Source organism: Aegilops tauschii, chromosome 2 (genome assembly GCF_002575655.3).
Source record: "Aegilops tauschii subsp. strangulata cultivar AL8/78 chromosome 2, Aet v6.0, whole genome shotgun sequence".
NCBI classification, from domain to species: Eukaryota; Viridiplantae; Streptophyta; class Magnoliopsida; order Poales; family Poaceae; genus Aegilops; species Aegilops tauschii.
In genome coordinates this window covers 435,091,297-435,109,902 of record NC_053036.3, presented here as the reverse complement: position 1 = coordinate 435,109,902, position 18,606 = coordinate 435,091,297, and the positions used below count along the sequence as shown (strand labels likewise).

At 50.8% G+C, this 18,606-nt stretch overlaps 2 protein-coding genes across 2 annotated transcripts; one reads left to right on the top strand and one right to left on the bottom strand.

Moving 5' to 3' along the window:
* Nucleotides 1–3,387: 3,387 nt before the first annotated feature.
* Nucleotides 3,388–3,816, bottom strand: LOC120974079 (uncharacterized). The gene has a single exon (XM_045233545.1). The coding sequence runs from the start codon at nt 3,814–3,816 to the stop codon at nt 3,388–3,390; it is 429 nt and encodes a 142-aa protein (XP_045089480.1).
* Nucleotides 3,817–5,790: 1,974 nt separating this feature from the next.
* LOC109771820 (cytochrome P450 71A9) lies at nt 5,791–7,542 on the top strand. The gene is made up of 2 exons (XM_020330514.3): nt 5,791–6,749; nt 6,823–7,542. Exons 1-2 carry the CDS (start codon nt 5,829–5,831, stop codon nt 7,438–7,440), a joined length of 1,539 nt encoding a protein of 512 aa, XP_020186103.1. The 5' UTR covers nt 5,791–5,828; the 3' UTR covers nt 7,441–7,542.
* The last annotated feature ends 11,064 nt before the right edge of the window (nt 7,543–18,606 follow it).

Below are 18,606 nucleotides of genomic sequence, written 5' to 3'. Positions count from 1 at the left end.
AAGTTGAACACTGTATAGACCCCTATTTGCTCTATCATGGTTCGGAACAGGGATACCTTCTGGAACCTTCATGTATATGTTCGAATCCAAGTTACCATATAGGTAAGCAGTGACAACATCCATTAGTTTCATTTTCAAGCCCATGTTTACTGCCATCGAGATCAAGTATCTAAAGGTAACTCCATCCATGACTGGGGAATAAGTCTCCTCAAAATCGACACCTGGTCGTTGAGTGAACCCTTGAGCAACGAGCCTTGCTTTGTACCGTACTACCTTATTATTTTCATCTCTCTTTCGAACAAAAACCCACCTATGGCCAACAGGGCGAATGTGGGGAGGAGTTCGACAAACTGGTCCGAACACCTTCCTTTTGTTGAGAGATAATAATTCGGCAGTAATTGCCTGCTGCCAATCTTTCCAATCCGACCTTTTCTTGCAATCAGCAAGCGTGTTAGGCTCAGGGTCAAGATCTATGATTGAGGCAATTTTCGTAGCAAAGTTGATGTCGACAATCACCGTTGCTCGGTTCAGGGACTCCCCCGTATAAATATAATTTATGGCCATTTCGTCGTAGAGCGCATCAGGCGCAAACACTTGCTCTACCAAATTTCCCATTATGGGAGCAAGGTCCTTTAGATTTCCCGCGCCGATGTGTGCGCTCACATCTCCGCTGGGTGTTTCCCCTATGGGAAAGTTTAAGTCCGGAATTTCGTGCACTGAATTTTCCGTACTTGTGCCAGGTCTCGACTGGCTCCCCGTTTCAATTTGGGGTACTTTGGCGACAGGCTGTGACAAATCTCTCTTATCCTTTTTCGTCGGGCGTCCCCGAGTACTTGGGATTTGAGAAGCCGGATTTCTCGTCCTTTTAGGCCTTTGGACGGGAGCGGGCATACCATCATTTTTCTTCGGTATTTCAACCCTTTCCGGTGCATTGCGCGCGTGCACATGCGATTTTGTCACAGTCTTTAAGTCACTAAAGTGGTCGGGCAGTTGATTTGCTAAAGACTGCAAATCTATTATCTTTTGGACTTCTCTCTCAGTCTCAGCAGTGCGCGGGTCATGAGCGTGGATCCCCGTGGCTTGCCACGTGATTTCTCGACTTTTAGCATCAAGGGGTTGATTCTCTCCCCCTAAAGTCGGGAAAAGATCCTCGTCAAAAATGCAATCAGCAAAACGAGCCGTGTGACAGTCACCTGTCATGGGGTCCAGATACCTGATTATGGACACAGTCTCATAACCAACGTATATCCCCGACTTACGGAGCGGGCCCATCGCCGATCGCTGAGGGGGTGGTATTGGTACATATACCTGGCAACCGAACCTACGAAGGTGGGAAATTTTCGGTGCCGACCCTTGCGCAAGTTGAACAGGAGAGTGGATGTTGTAGGCCGACGGTCGAAAGTTGATGAGATTAGCCGCGTGTAACACCGCGTGGCCCCAACATGTAGTTGGTAAATTACAACCCTGAAGGAGCGGTCGGGCAATGAATTTAATTCTTTTAATCAATGCCTCGGCAAGTCCATTTTGTGTATGAACATGTGGTACCTAGTGCTCAACTTTGATTCCCATTGCCATGCAATAATCATCGAACGCCTTTGAAGTAAATTCTCCGGCGTTGTCCATTCGAATAGACTTTATACGATAATCCGGGAAATTATTCCGCATTTGTATGATCTGTGAGATCAATTTTGCAAAGGCATGGTTCCTTGTTGACAGCAGGCAAACATTGGACCATTTAGAGGAAGCATCAATGAGCACCATGAAGTACCGAAACGGCCCCGTGAGGGGCTGAATTGGACCGCATATGTCCCCTTGGATACGTTCCAAGAACGCGGGGATTTCATCCCTCACCTTGAGGGGCGATGGCCTAATGACTAACTTCCCCTTAGCGCATGCGGAGCACACGAAATCATCAGGATTCGGGAAGTTCTTCACGTTAACATTATGGCCATGCGAGTTCTCATCATCCTAAGTCCGGGGTGGCCTAACCTATCGTGCCAGAGGCAGAAGAGTTCAGAGCTTCTAAAGACGGTCTTGAGGGTAGTGTACACGGGCGGTGCTACTATCTTAGTGTAGTATAGCCCTGTGTCAAACGAAGGAAGCCTTTCGATAACATGTTTACCACCTGCATCCCGCTTTGTGATGAGTAGGCACTCCTTGCCGTTTTCATCATCGGTCTCAACATGGAAACCATTAGCGCGGATGTCTCTAAAGCTCAAAAGAGTACGAGTCGACTCCGGGTACAACAACGCATCATTAATGATCAAAGTTGTTCCCATGGGGAGTATAATGGTGGCTCGTCCGGAGCCAACTATGTGAGAACCGCAGCCGGCGATTGTCATAATACTTCCCGGAGATTTTTTAATGGACTCAAAATACTTAGTTTCTCGTAAAATGGTATGAGTGGTGGCGCTATCGGCAAGGCACGTTTCCTCCATTCGGGCGCCACACGCGTTCTAAAATATGACATCTAATTAATGTAATGAGGAAGAAAATACATTAAAAATAAATGCACACATCTCAGAACATAACATGCTATCATGCATAAATAATGGAATAAATGAATAAATGTCATCCAATCGCCAAAGTAAAGAATAAGTTTATGCTCTCATAGAGCTTACAACCAAATCGAATTTATTCAATTTTATTGTATCAAAGCACGGAATCATGATAACCAAAAGAGGTATGCTAAGTGGACTCGGTGAAGAAGCCATTCACTTCCGCCGCAATCTCCATACTAGTGAGCTGATCCTCCTCAGAAATCATCTTGGAGGCAGCATCAATGTCTAGTGGCGGCGCCGCCGAGGCGGCCATGTGGTCAACCTCCATGGCGACTTGGGCGTCGGTAGAGACCGCCAAAGCTGCCGCGATGGGCACCACGGGGGTCGCCTCTATGGGCGCAACAGGGGGAGTAGCAATCATCACGGGTGCCGCCATGGGCGCCGGTGGAGCTCCCTCCTAAACCAAGGCGAGGTGCGTCTCACGCGCCTTCCGAGCCTTATATGCATCAACGACCTCCTGTGGTGCGCGGCACTGGCGGGAGAAATGCTCCACTGAGCCACAACGAAGCAGTCCTGAGGCCTTTGCCCTCCCTTGCCCGGCTTGTTTTGCTTAGCCGGGGCGGGGGGGGGGGTGAGGGCCCTTCCTCTTGCCCTTCCAGCCCCTCTTCTTCTGTTGAGGCTTGCGGACTTTAAGAGCGTTCACCTCCTGGCGAGAACTCCCCCCAAGTGGTTGCGCGACAAAGTTCTTTTTGAGAACCTCGTCTTGCGCCTCCGCCACCTGGAGGACGTCAATCAACCCTGAATACCTCGTGTAGTTCCCCTGGCGGTAGTTCCGTGAGGACTGGACCGCGTCGGGGTGGAAAGTGGATATGGTTTTCTCAATCTTCTAGGAGTCGGTAATCTCAGTACTACACAACCGAAGAGTCGTACAAATCCGGTGCAGAGCCGAATTGTACTCCCCAACCGTCTTGAAGTCCGCAAACCTCAGACGGATCCACTCTGCCTCTGCACGTGGCTTCACAGTGTACTTCAGCCGCTCAAACCGCTGCTTAAGAGCGGTCCAAAGGCCAGAAGCACTGCGCTCAGCCATATACTCATCTTTCAGAGTAGGTGACAGGTGATGACGGAGAAAGTGCAGAGCCTGCGCATTCTCAGTCTTGAACTTGGGATCAGTGACGGCCAGCTGGGCCCCCTTACCGATCGCCCTCAGGAGGGTTTTGCCCTGGAGAAAGATCTCGCAGTCCGAGGACCAGGACAGATAGTTCAGCCCTGTCTGGGCCAACTCAGGAAACTCCTTGTGGACAATTCCGGCCATCTGCGATTTATGCAAAAATCATGAGATTACAGCAGGTAATCTTTTGCACAAAGCGATGTTGATAAACTTATTCAATAAAATGACGTTCCAATATTTAAAACATGCTATTATATGACTTACTAAATGATTAAGAGTGCTAAACAATTAATCTACAGCAGTAAAATCATACAATAATATCATGTTACAAAAGATAGCATGTTAAGCGCATCTAGTATGTGAAAACTAGCCCAAAAATTGAATTCCCGAGGCATTTATAAGCCTAAATACGCATTTTCAGCGAAAACAGACAGTTCCAGGGGTTTCTACGCGAAATATTACAGCAGGAATAAACTACGCGTAAAAACAGGAAACTCTAGGGGCTAAAACGCAATTCGCCGTGCTGCAGCCGGCGCCACCTTTTTTTTTGTTTGGATCCCCACGGCGCGCGGCCCATCTGGGCCCAGCAGCCAGCGCCTTCCCTTTTTTTTATATGTGCGAAGGCCCACGGCCAGGCCCATCAGGGGCCAGTGACCCGCGCCAGTGTGGCCCAGGTGCTGCGCTGCTCGCCAAGGGGGCGACGCTAGGGTTTCCCCTAGCGCCCGCAGCGTGGGAGCGGCGGCGGCCAGGGCACGCACGGCCCCGGCGCGCGGACCGCGGCCAAGGCACTCGGCGGCCTCGACAGGCCCGAGCTGCGGCGGCCTCGACGGGGCGGGGCGGCGTGGCCCGGCCAGTGGCGCGGCGCGGCCACGGCGGAGCCATGGCGCGGCGGCGCGGCCAGGGCGCGGCTAGCGGGGCGCGCGGCCTCGGCGCAGCCATGGCGCGGCGGCGCGGCCGGCACAGCACGGCCAGCACGGCGCGGCTACGGCCACGGGCTCGCAGTGCGCGCGGCCACGGCCACGGCCAGCACGGCGGCGCCGGCGACCAGCGGGGTCGCGGCCTCGGCGCAGCCATGGCGCGGCGGCGCGGCCGGCACATCACGGCCAGCACGGCGCGGCTACGGCCACGGGCTCGCAGTGCGCGCGGCCACGGCCACGGCCAGCACGGCGGCGCCGGCGACCAGCGGGGTCGCGGCCAACAGGGCGGCGTGTGCAGCAGGCACGCGAGCGCGGCGACGGCAGTCGAGCGCTTGGCGACGGGGACGTCGTCATCTGCCTCGGGATGGCAAGATCGTGCGTCTTCGGGACGTCACGACGCGTGTACGTCGGGTACAACGCGGCGGTACTGTGATCATCTGGATCACGATCTGTACCGACTCCCGTATAGTGTAGTCAACAAGTCTCTCGTGATCCAAAAACATCGACATTGGTCGGCGACGTGTTCGTCCGCTCGGTTTTTGGGAGAGAAATCCACACCATAGGTAGATGTATCCGAAAAATAATCTAATCGCAAAAACGGAATCGTAGTAACGAGAGGAATCCATTTTTGCAAAGAGTGGGGATCGGATCTTATACCTCCGCGGGATCGACGAAAGCCTGCGTGATGCAGGCTTGACGGAGAGTTGATGGAGCGAAGCGTGCTGATAACGTGTTCCGCAACTCCGCCGGCGAGTCCGGTCCGAGGTTGCGGAGCGAGAGCGAGCGTCTTAGACGAAGTAGTCGAAGTATGCAAAAGTAAAATAACACAGAAAGATGGAGGAGACCAGCTTTATTAATCAATGATCAGAGATTACAATGATAGTCCCTCGTTGCTTTATATATGAACCAGGGGTCAAGGGATAAGTACCCACTTAACAAAAAAAAGAAACGGAAGGGGCCGGCCCGTGCGCTTTGCACGCGGCCGCCGCCACCCCTCCGGGTGGCCCGGTTTCCCAACAGATATAACCACTTATCTGTACGTCGGGTTAGTGAGAAACCTCCGTATCCAACAGAAGCAGTACCTTTCAAGTGTCATCCGGCCGGCAAGTACACCAAGTTGTCAAATCAGAAAGCTATTCTTCACTATATCCACATATATGGAGTAAGCAGCCGCTTTAGACAAACAACGGTAGTCGAACAACGTTACAGCGGCGGCAGCACCACGAGAACAGTTTTGCCATGGCGTCGCTCCAAGCTCCCGAGCTCTTGGCATGCCTCCTCGTCGTCCTCGCCACCCTCCTCCTCCTCAAGCAACTGCTCGCGCCGAGCAAGAGACGCTCGGCCTCGGCCTCACCCTCCCTCCCGCGCCCAAGGGGCCTGCCCCTCATCGGCAACCTCCACCAGCTCGGCGCGCTCCCGCACGACTCCCTCGCCGCGCTCGCCGCCAAGCACGACGCGCCGCTCATGCTGCTCCGCCTCGGCTCCGTGCCGACGCTCGTCGTCTCCTCCGCCGACGCGGCGCGCGCCGCGTTCCAGCACAACGACCGCGCCATGTCCGGCCGCCCGGCGCTCTACGCGGCCGCCAGGTTCTCCTACGGCCTGCAGAACATCTCCTTCGCGCCGTCGGAAGGCGCCTTCTGGCGCGCCGCGCGCCGCGCGTGCCTGTCGGAGCTCCTCGGCGCCCCGCGGGTGCGCGGGTTCCGCGAGGCCAGGGAGGGCGAGGCCGCCGCGCTCGTCGCCGCCATGGCGGACGCGTCCGGAGCCGGCGCTGCTGTGGACCTGAGCAAGCTTCTCCTCGTCGCGAGCAACAAGATTGTGCGACGTGTCGCCTTCGGCGGCGACGACGGCGGCGAAGGTGGCGCGGAGGCGAGTGCTGTCCTCAAGGAGACGCAGAGGCTTCTTGGTGCTTTCTGGGTCGCCGACTACGTACCGTGGCTCGGGTGGCTGGACGCGCCGCGTGGCCTGCGGGGGCGTCTGGAGCGGAACTTCCACCAGCTCGATGCGTTCTACGAGAGCGTGATCGACAGTCACCTCAAACGGCGAGCATCCTCCTCCGCCGACGACGAGGAGGACTTGGTCGACGTGCTCCTCCGCCTGCACGCCGACCCGGCTCACCGGAGCACGTTCAGCAGTCGCGACCAGATCAAAGGCATCCTCACGGTACGTACGTGCACTTCACAAATACACACGCACACAAGCATTTTGTTGAAAAGTTTGGCTTGTATGTTTGAAGGACATGTTCATTGCCGGGACCGACACGTCGGCGGCGACGGTGGAATGGACGATGACGGAGCTGGTCAACCACCCGGACATCCTCGCCAAGGCGCAGCACGAGGTGCGCAGCGTGGTCGGCGACAACGGCATGGTCCGGGAGCCCGACCTCCCGGAGCTCACCTACCTGAAGCTGGTCATCAAGGAGTCCATGAGGCTGCACCCGCCGGTGCCGCTCCTGGTGCCCCGGGAGACCACCGAGCCATGCACGGTCCACGGCTGCGAGATACCGGCCGGGACGCGGGTGCTCGTCAACGCGAAGGCCATCGGCGCGCACGCCGGCGCGTGGGGCGCCGACGCGGCGCAGTTCGTCCCCGAGCGGCATGAGCACGGCGAGGACCTCGGCGACTTCAAGCCGTGGCACGACAGCTTCGCGCTGGTGCCGTTCGGGATCGGGCGGAGGAGCTGCCCCGGCGTGCACTTCGCGACGGCCGTGGTGGAGCTGGTGCTGGCCAACCTGCTCTTCTCCTTTGACTGGAGCGCGCCGCTCGGCGAGGTGGACGCTGAGGAGGAGAACGGGTTGACCGTGTACAGGAAGAACCCTCTCATGCTGTTTGCGAAACCACGGAGATGCGCGTAGTACGATGTTGTGATCTACTATGTGCAGCAAATAAGTGACATTTAGTCCATTTACTGTTCGTTATCTTGAAGCAGTCAACGTATCAGTTTTGCTGTTTCGAAATACTCCCTCCGTCCCATAATATAAGAACGTTTTTGACACTACATTAAAGTACTAAAGAAACGATAACATATTGATCGGACATCTGCCAATGTTGACAGAGATATGTTTACTATTTATAAGATGATGATTGAGCTGTATACAATTGCATTTGATAGTAACTTTGCGAGATTGAGCATGAGCGGCTGTGTTGTCTCTGTACGAGCGTCCGAATATATGTAAGAGCAACATTGATGTCGTCCTAGCAGGGTTGCCTACGTTGGAAGCGTCAGTGACTGCCAGTGTCGATCTTGATGTCGTCGGCCTGTTGATGATGAAGAGAAGTAGAAGTTGAAAATTGGAAAATAAATATGTAATCAATGACATGGGTCCAATATGTAATAAAATTATGAAGGTTGAGATATGGCGAACCGGATTTTGCACGTTGCATGTCCAGCCTCGGAAAGCATATGTAATGCGCTTCATATTAGGATCAATATATCGACAAGAGGGAGGGGGTGAATGGGAGAATCTATGAAATTCTTCGAAAACATAAAATACTTTAGGAAATAGAAGAATAAGGGAGTATGAAATAGTAATACAAAGGCAAATTAAAACAGGAAAATCAATACCGATAACTTAGCATGCGGCTCAAAACTCCTGTGGAAGGGGCATAAGAATGCGAGCTGTATACATTTTACTTGCCTTCTTCTCCCTGAGCTAAGTTCTTCAGAACCCTCCCAATAACTCGTGGTGGATCTTGATATGATCTCCGGTCCTTCACAGACTTGTTCTTCGACAGTCTGGATGCTCTTGAACTTGACTCACAACCGTCTAGATGATGCTCATTCCTTAACAGTGAAATGTCTTAGTTCAGCTTTGATTCTCGGGTGATGCTCAATCACTTAAGTTTTAGGTTATGGGGGTTTTCGTCACTTAGGATTCTCTCAATCTCTTTGGAGGGATGGATTGCTAAGACAACACTTGTCAGTTTTCCCACATAGCAGCCAACTGCAAATGGTTGGAGGCACGTGGCCATTTATAGTCGGTGAGTGAACCCAAATTCTTCAATTGTTCCACATAATTTTTAGGGGTCATATTCTTCGGTTAAACCAAATCCTCATGGACTTTCACCTGTGTATACACACAAACACATTATTTCCTTATTTTTTTTGTCATTAATCATCCAAAACCTCAAAGGGGCACTAGATGCACTTACACTTATGCAATATAACAACTATGAATATAGAAACTATGACAGAGTTAGGCCACCTCGTAGGGTTCGGTGTTACTTACAACCATCAGGGGCTAATAGCTTTCGCCTTCCCTCTGACCCAGCGATTGCCCACATCTTTCGTGCTTCCACGACATGGTCGTTGTGTGATGGCAACTCATGTCATTTTTGGACCGATCATTAGATCGATGGGAAGTCAGTCTTCTTGCACCCCTGGGTTTTTCCTCGTCCCAAGCAAAGACGACAAGACCGCACGGTGCGTGAGGGCTTGTCGGAGCGTGCTTGGTTCCGCACATCCATGGTGCAATTGGGTCTGACGCACTTGTGCAATATGTGGAGCTTTGGCATCTCGTCACCCCCTTCCCCCCTCAGGGGAGGGTGACAGGTTGTGTTGGTGTTGGACTGACTCCATCCAATTAGTGCTATCTATCACTTTTTTGAGGGCTCGGCTCGCGACCAATTTTGGCAGCTTTCTTCCAATTTTGGCAGCTTTCTTGGAAGACTTGGGCGCCGCTGCACATCAAGGTCTTTCCATGGCTTGCCCTTTAGGATTAGTGTTGTATGCCGGATCGCCTTGCCCGTCATGGGCTTCCTCATGATGACTTCTGCATCCTCTACAATTAGGTTCAGGAAGATATGCAACACCTTCTTGTTGGATGCCCCTTATCCTGCCAGGCCTGTCATGAGGTGCTCTTTTGGTGTCCATCAACAACCACTCTGTCGAGCTCAACAACCGCCTTATTTGACTGGTGGGCCACCACATGTGCGCTCGCCCCTGTAGGGCACCGTGGGGGTATCTCCACTCTCATTCTACTCACTATCTAGTGGATTTTAAAGCACCGTAATGGGTGCATCTTTGATGGGTAGCGATCCTCCGGCACTCGCCATGTGCAAGGTATTCAGGAAGACACGCGCTAGTGGAGTAAGGCCGGCGCCAAAAGGATCTCCAAAATGCTCCAGGAGAGTTAGTTTGTTGTTTTTTTTGGCCGAGCACCCCATGTCTCTCCTGCTCAGGTTATCATGATCACGTTGTCTAGTGTACGTGTATCGTGATGGCTACCCTTCCCCACTTCTCTTATTACTTCTACTATCAATCAAATGATACACAAGCTTTGCGTACTCACATTTTTTGGAATATGTATTGTGTTGAATTGTTTTTCGAAAAGCTGCTACAGATTCCTATATTAGCTTTTTGAAGGGGCGCGCTGGTCGAAAGAGCGTCGCCCGCTACATGCCCGACTAAACACGCCTTATCACCGCATTCAACTGGCTTTAGACTGCCCCACCTACCTCTATTGAACCCGCGTGTGTGCCGAGAACCCTACTCTGGTCACACGTCCGTCCGCTAGACATCCGACATTAAACACAACACCAGTTGGCTCCTCTCGTCCACCCGCTATTTAAACGAGGCCAGGCGCCGGGCAAGAACCGCATCACATCTCCGCTCCCGTCTCCTCCTTGCACCATATTCTGCACACTCTCCATGGCAACCAGCGAGGAGGAAGAGAGGATCTCCAGTATAAAAGTCGGTTGGGTGGCCCACCGAGCCCGCCGGATACGAGCTAGGTAACTCGCTGCTCCACCTCCCTCGCCACCCAGGTTGTCCGTACCATGGGTGAGACTGCAGGCAGGCAAGCGAAGGAGCAAGCCTCCACCCCAAGCTAGCCCCTTGTGCAGCAACTCGCCGCTCCAGGCCAACTCATAGAGGAGTGGTCGGTTGCTCCACGTCGGCAAGCGGGGGAGCATGGTGGCACGGGCGTCGTGGTTGTCGTGGATGCCGTCGTGTCGTCATGCTCTTCCGGCGTCTTTCGCCACAAACGTTGGCGGAACCGCGCCCTGACGGTGGAGGCGGCCAGCACGTCTGTGACCACCGCCAACACCGAGGAAAAGTAGACAATGGAGGCCGCCGCCGCTTGCGTCCCATGATGGCCACCGCCACCGCATCGTCGATATACACAGCTGGTGTCATGCCCGGTTCAACGCAAACCATCGTCGACCCCCGCCTTGGCTTCACGGAGTAGGGTAGCCATGTCGTGGGAATGGAAATCCGCCACGGCCGGCATTAGACTATGTGATTAGTTGAAGTATGTCCGAAATTATACCTCTAATGTCGGACGAGCTCCGCTTTTAGTTGAAGTATGTCCGAAATGTAATGAATTTCGTCCGGTTTATATGAAATCCATCTTGTTTGCATGAATTTCGTCCGTTTAGTTTGAACAACGGTTGAAATGTACACGAGCAGCGTTTGGACGGCCTGTTCTTGCATCCATGTCCGCGGACGAATGCCGCGGATGCCCTAGTGTATTTAATACCCAGAAACCTGGTCACCAAACAAAGCGGAGTGTATGAAGCCTGCCTGGCCAGGCGTAAAAAACATAAAAACAAACTCATTTATGGTTAATAACTATATCAAGGTACCCGTGAAAAAACTATATCAAGTTGAGCCATGAATTTAGCCCGTTAGCACTTTCACTGTTGCATTTCTCTTTTCGGTTTCTCGAAACATGGTTCACATTTTAACTTCTTTTTCTGCGGGGTGCATGAATATAATGTCCATGTTGTAAAGTATTTTCAAAATTTCTGCAAAAAGCAGTTGTGTTCTTTGACCGGTGCACCCACAAAACACACATTCTAAAAATTGTTAAAGAAACCTTAAAAAAATTGCCAAAGAAAAAGAGTCGAAAAACAGTTGAGGCCCGAGATACGATACATGTTTAACCTATCACGAAGTTCTTGACAGGAGCACAAGTCGACTTGTAAACGTCACTGCCCGATTATCAGTCTACAGTAGACTGATGCACGTTAACGTAATAACGTGCATGCGTTTCTGTAACCACATGTCTTTTCTTGATCCGTTGTAACTAACGTGCACGTGATGACTAACGACTTGCGGGTGGCGGCCGGTCCGGCTTGCGTCGCCCTCAAAGCGCTCGCCATCTTGGTTGCGCTTGCGCATCGCCATCCCGGGGATCCGCTGGGTTGATGATTGCCATCGCAGGGCCATCCGTGCGTGGCGCGCGGACCACTCGTGGGTACGAGCCCGCGGACGCGCCGCACCGGCACCGTTTCTCACTCTATCCTTCAAGGCCAGAGTCCAAAATATCACATTTTGCAGTGGAAATGGGATTTTTTTTAACACAATACAGACGCAAGCGTTCATATACGCACACGCATACACTCACCCCTATATCATTTTAAAATTTACGAAGTAACCGTAAGTACCTTGTCGTCGACGGGAACGTCTCCTTCCACTGAATGCGCATCATCGAAAATTATAAAATAAATCCAAGAATAAATGTGAGCACCAGGATTTGAACCCTGATGGGCTGGAATACCACAATCCCTCTAACCATCCAACCACAGGTTGATTCGCGCGACAGAAATGGGATAGACCAGCTATAGTAGTACTCGTTTCTCAATAAAAAACCTATAGTAGCACCCCGTATTTTCCTGGGGAGGATACTGATTTATACTATCGGATACATATTTCTAACTGTGCCTTATTTCTGACCACCATATGGATAAATTTGTTGTTATGCACTACAATATTTTTTTGACTATGGCATGACAAAGGAAAACTTTTTTTTCATGATTGCCTCATCGATTAAATAAGGAGAGAATATATTTTTACAAAGTGCCCACAATCGCGGCATGACAATTATTCACGCAAAATAATAAGTCCTAGCTTTTTGGCGTCCGCAATAATCCATAGTGTGGCCTCCTCTAGGTGATATTAAGAAGGATAGGCGGTGGCGCACACTTGTGACGGGACAACCAAAGCATTTCTTTCGTTTCATATTGTCCATGAGACAAGCATGGAAAGGAAGGTCAGCGCATGCATATTGGGGTTGCGTTTGTCGGTCCTCCGATCCCACCAAGCATAGAGGGAGCCCTTAAGATGCCAATCAGAGGTGTCTATGTGCGCTAGGCCAAGCTTCACGATGATCAACCGCTTACTGATCGGGAGTGGTCAAGGGAGGATCACCTTGCGAAGAAGAAGCACGAGCCGAAGAGTGTAGTGACACTTGAAGAAGAGGTGCGCCCCCTTTTCTTGCTCCCTTTTGCAAAGTGGGCAAATGCCACAATTTGGGCCACCTGCGTCTCTCCAACCTATCGGCGGTCGAACTCCTATCTCGATGAGCCAACCATGGGAAGAATTTGACTTTTGGAGAGCGGGCAGCAAACTTTCCAAACCATGAGGTCCATGGGGGAAAGCGTCAAGCCAAGGAATTGAGCTTTATATGCAGTAGCCGCCGAGTAGATGAAGGAAATATGCCCTAGAGGCAATAATAAAGTTATTATTTATTTCCTTATTTCATGATAAATGTTTATTATTCATGCTAGAATTGTATTAACCGGAAACTTAGTACATGTGTGAATACATAGACAAAACAAAGTGTCCCTAGTATGCCTCTACTTGACTAGTTCGTTTATCAAAGATGGTTATGTTTCCTAACCGTAGACATGTGTTGTCATTCGATGAACGGGATCACATCATTAGGAGAATGATGTGATGGACAAGACCCATTCGTTAGCTTAGCATTATGATCGTTACAGTTTCATTGCTACTGCTTTCTTCATGACTTACACATGTGCCTCAGACTATGAGATTATGCAACTCCCGAATACCGGAGGAACACCTTGTGTGCTATCAAACGTCACAACGTAACTGGGTGATTATAAAGATGCTCTACAGGTGTCTCCGATGGTGTTTGTTGAGTTGGCATAGATCGAGATTAGGATTTGTCACTCCGTGTAGCGGAGAGGTATCTCTGGGCCCTCTCGGTAATGCACATCACTATAAGCCTTGCAAGCAATGTGACTAATGAGTTAGTTGCGGGATGATGCATTACGGAACGAGTAAAGAGACTTGCCGGTAACGAGATTGAACTAGGTATTGAGATACCGACGATCGAATCTCGGGCAAGTAACATACCGATGACAAAGGGAACAACATATGTTGTTATGCGGTTTGACCGATAAAGATCTTCGTAGAATATGTAGGAGCCAATATGAACATCCAGGTTCCGCTATTGGTTATTAACCGGAGACGTGTCTCAGTCATGTCTACATAGTTCTCGAACCCGTAGGGTCCGCGCGCTTAACGTTCTGTGACGATTTATATTATGAGTTATGTGATTTGATGACCGAAGTTTGTTCGGAGTCCCAGATGAGATCGGAGACATGACGAGGAGTCTCGAAATGGTCGAGACGTAAAGATCGATATATTGGAAGGCTATATTCGGACATAGGAAAGGTTCCAAATGATTCGGATATTTTTCGGAGTACCGGAGAGTTACGGGAACTCGTATTGGGCCTTAATGGGCCATATGGGAAAGGAGAGAAAGGCCTCAAGGGTGGCCGCGCCCCTTCCCCATGGACTGGTCCGAATTGGACTAGGGAAAGGGGGCGCCCCCTTCCTTCCTTCTCCTTCTCAGTTCCCTTTTTCCTATTCCATGTGGGAGGTGGAATCCTACTAGGACTAGGGAGTTCTAGTAGGACTCCACACTTTGGGCGCGCCCTATGAGGGCCGGCCTCCTCCTCCCTCCATCCTTTATATACGTGGTCAGGGGGCACCCCATAGACACACAAGTTGATCATTGATCTCTTAGCCGTGTGCGGTGCTCCCCTCCACCATAATCCACCTCAGTCATATCGTCGTAGTGCTTAGGCGAAGCCCTGCGCCGGTAGCTTCATCATCACCGTCATCACGCTGTCGTGCTGACGAAGCTCTCCCTCGACACTCTGTTGGATCGTGAGTTCGTGGGACGTCACCGAGATGAACGTGTGCAGATCGCGGAGGTGCCGTACTTTCGGTACTAGGATCGGTCGATCGTGAAGACGTACGACTACATCAACCGTGTTGTCATAACGCTTCCGCTTACGGTCTACGAGGGTACGTGGACAACACTCTTCCCTCTCGTTGCTATGCATCACCATGATCTTGCGTGTGCGTAGGAATTTTTTTGAAATTACTACGTTCCCAACAGTAGATACCATCATTCGCGTGTTCCAAAATTATGACATCTTCGGTTTGCACATCCAGGGGAAAATCATGCACACACATCCAAAAGGTAAAAAAATCCGGAGGTGGTCACCAGAGACGGCGGAGTTGTAGTTGATTTTGAAAATCCACGCATTTTCCTTTAAGGCCTCCCACACCTTCCATTTTTTTCTCCTCAAGGCCTCGTAGACGAGCGGGGTAGTATCCTTCGGTTTGTGCCCCAATAGCCAAGGGGAGTCCCAAAACGGTGTTTTGGCGCCATTGCCAAAGATGAAAACTTTTATGTCCATAACATTAAGCACTGTCTCAATGAAGATCACTATGGTATAAGTAGTGTGGAAAAGCTAATATAGGAATCTGTAGAAGGTTTTTTAGGTATCAGGGAGCCATAAAGACATCTCGGTTCCCTTATCAAAATGAAACCGAACAAGGTTAAGAGAGCAACCAAATGCCCAAAAATAACCAACATTTTAAACCTATGTTTAAGCTACTAAATGCCAAGGGGGACAAACAAGCTCGAGAAGCTAAAACAATCCAAATTACATAGCACCTACTGGAGCCACATTGCTAGCCATAGGAACCATCTTAGTCTTCCACTTATTTAGTGGAGACTGGATGTGTAAGTTGGTCAGCTCTAACGGTGTTACAGGGCTGATGGAATTAAGCTTTTGTTCCCAACGAGGTGTGACGCCCCCGATTCAACCGTACACTAATCATGCACGCAAATGTGTACGATCAAGATCAGGGACTCACGGGAAGATATCACAACACAACTCTACAACATAAATAAGTCATACAAGCATCATAATACAAGCCAGGGGCCTCGAGGGCTCGAATACAAGTGCTCGATCATAGACGAGTCAGCGGAAGCTACAATATCTGAGTACATACATAAGTTAAACAAGTTTGCCTTAAGAAGGCTAGCACAAACTGGGATACAGATCGAACGAGGCGCATGCCTCCTGCCTGGGACCTCCTAACTACTCCTCGAAGCCGAACTCCATGTAGAATCATCCTCGGGATCTCTAGCTCCTGGACTCCAGCATCTGGTTGCGACAACCAGGTATAGAGAGGGAAAAAGAGGGAGAAAAGCAACCATGAGTACTCATCCAAAGTACTCGCAAGCAAGGATCTACACTACATATGCATGGGTATATGTGTAAAAGGCCATATCGGTGGACTGAACTGCAGAATGCTAGAATAAGAGGGGGATAGCTAATCCTGTCGAAGACTACGCTTCTGGCAGCCTCCATCTGTTGGAAATATGCCCTAGAGGCAATAACAAATTGGTTATTATTATATTTCCTTGTTCATGATAATCGTTTATTATCCATGCTAGAATTGTATTGATAGGAAACTCAGATACATGTGTGGATACATAGACAACACCATGTCCCTAGTAAGCCTCTAGTTGACTAGCTCGTTGATCAATAGATGGTTACGGTTTCCTGGCCATGGACATTGGATGTCATTGATAACGGGATCACATCATTAGGAGAATGATGTGATGGACAAGACCCAATCCTAAGCCTAGCACAAGATCGTGTAGTTCGTTTGCTCAGAGCTTTTCTAATGTCAAGTATCAGTTCCTTAGACCATGAGATTCTGCAACTCCCGGATACCGTAGGAATGCTTTGGGTGTACCAAACGTCACAACGTAACTGGGTGGCTATAAAGGTGCACTACAGGTATCTCCGAAAGTGTCTGTTGGGTTGGCACGAATCGAGACTGGGATTTGTCACTCCGTGTAAACGGAGAGGTATCTCTGGGCCCACTCGGTAGGACATCATCATAATGTGCACAATGTGACCAAGGAGTTGATCACGGGATGATGTGAGTTACGGAACGAGTAAAGAGACTTGCCGGTAACGAGATTGAACAAGGTATAGGGATACCGACGATCGAATCTCGGGCAAGTAACATACCGATAGACAAAGGGAATTGTATACGGGATTGATTGAATCCCCGACATCGTGGTTCATCCGATGAGATCATCGTGGAACATGTGGGAGCCAACATGGGTATCCAGATCCCGCTGTTGGTTATTGACCGGAGAACGTCTCGGTCATGTGTGCATGGTTCCCGAACCCGTAGGGTCTACACACTTAAGGTTCGATGATGCTAGGGTTATAGGGAAAGTATGTACGTGGTTACCGAATGTTTTTCGGAGTCCCGGATGAGATCCCGGACGTCACGAGGAGTTCCGGAATGGTCTGGAGGTATAGATTTATATATGGGAAGTCCTGTTTTGGTCACCGGAAAAGTTTCGGGTGTTATCGGTAATGTACCGAGACCACCGGGAGGGTCCCGGGGGTCCACCAAGTGGGGCCACCAGCCCCAGAAGGCTGCGTGGGCCAAGTGTGGGAGGGGACCAGCCCCAGGTGGGCTGGTGCGCCCCCCCACCAAGGCCCAAGGCGCATGGGAGAGTGGGAGGGGGCAAACCCTAGGTCCAGATGGGCCTTAAGGCCCACCCTAGTGGCGCCCCCCTCTCCTCCCCTTGGCCGCCCCCCTAGATGGGATCTAGGGCTGGCCGCCAGCCCTTGGGGTGGTAACCCTAGAGGGGGCGCAGCACCCTCCCCCCTATATATAGTTGAGGTTTGAGGCTGCCCAAGACACGAGAACGTCTCTCTTTCGGCGCAGCCCTACCCCTCTCCCTTCTCCTCCTCTCCCGCGGTGCTTGGCGAAGCCCTGCAGGATTGCCACGCTCCTCCATCACCACCACGCCGTCGTGCTGCTGCTGGATGGAGTCTTCCCCAACCTCTCCCTCTCTCCTTGCTGGATCAAGGCGTGGGAGACGTCACCGGGCTGCACGTGTGTTGAACGCGGAGGCGCCGTGGTTCGGCGCTTAGATCGGAACCAACCGCGATCTGAATCGCTACGAGTACGACTCCCTCATCCGCGTTCTTGCAACGCTTCCGCATCGCGATCTACAAGGGTATGTAGATGCACTCCCCTTCCCCTCGTTGCTAGATTACTCCATAGATTGATCTTGGTGATGCGTAGAAAGTTTTGAATTTCTGCTACGTTACCCAACAGTGGCGTCATGAGCTAGGTCTATGCGTAGTTTCTATGCACGAGTAGAACACAAAGCAGTTGTGGGCGTGGATGTTGCCAATTCTTCTTGCCGCTACTAGTCTTATCTTGTTTCGGCGGCATTGTGGGATGAAGCGGCCCGGACCGACCTTACACGTACACTTACGTGAGACAGGTTCCACCGACTGACATGCACTAGTTGCATAAGGTGGCTAGCGGGTGTCTGTCTCTCCCACTTTAGTCGGAACGGATTCGATGAAAAGGGTCCTTATGAAGGGTAAATAGAAATTGCCATATCACGTTGTGGTTTTACGTAGGTAAGAAACGTTCTTGCTAGAAACCTATACAAGCCACGTAAAAACTTGCAACAACAATTAGAGGATGTCTAACTTGTTTTTGCAGCATGTGCTATGTGATGTGATATGGCCAGAAGATGTGATGAATGATATATGTGATGTATGAGATTGATCATATTCTTGTAATAGGAATCACGACTTGCATGTCGATGAGTATGACAACCGGCAGGAGCCATAGGAGTTGTCTTTATTTTTTGTATGACCTGCGTGTCATTGAATAACGCCATGTAAATTACTTTACTTTATTGCTAAGCGCGTTAGCCATAGAAGTAGAAGTAATCGTTGGCGTGACAACTTCATGAAGACACAATGATGGAGATCATGATGATGGAGATCATGGTGTCATGCCGGTGACAAAGATGATCATGGTGCCCCGAAGATGGAGATCAAAGGAGCAAAATGATATTGGCCATATCATGTCACTATTTGATTGCATGTGATGTTTATCATGTTATGCATCT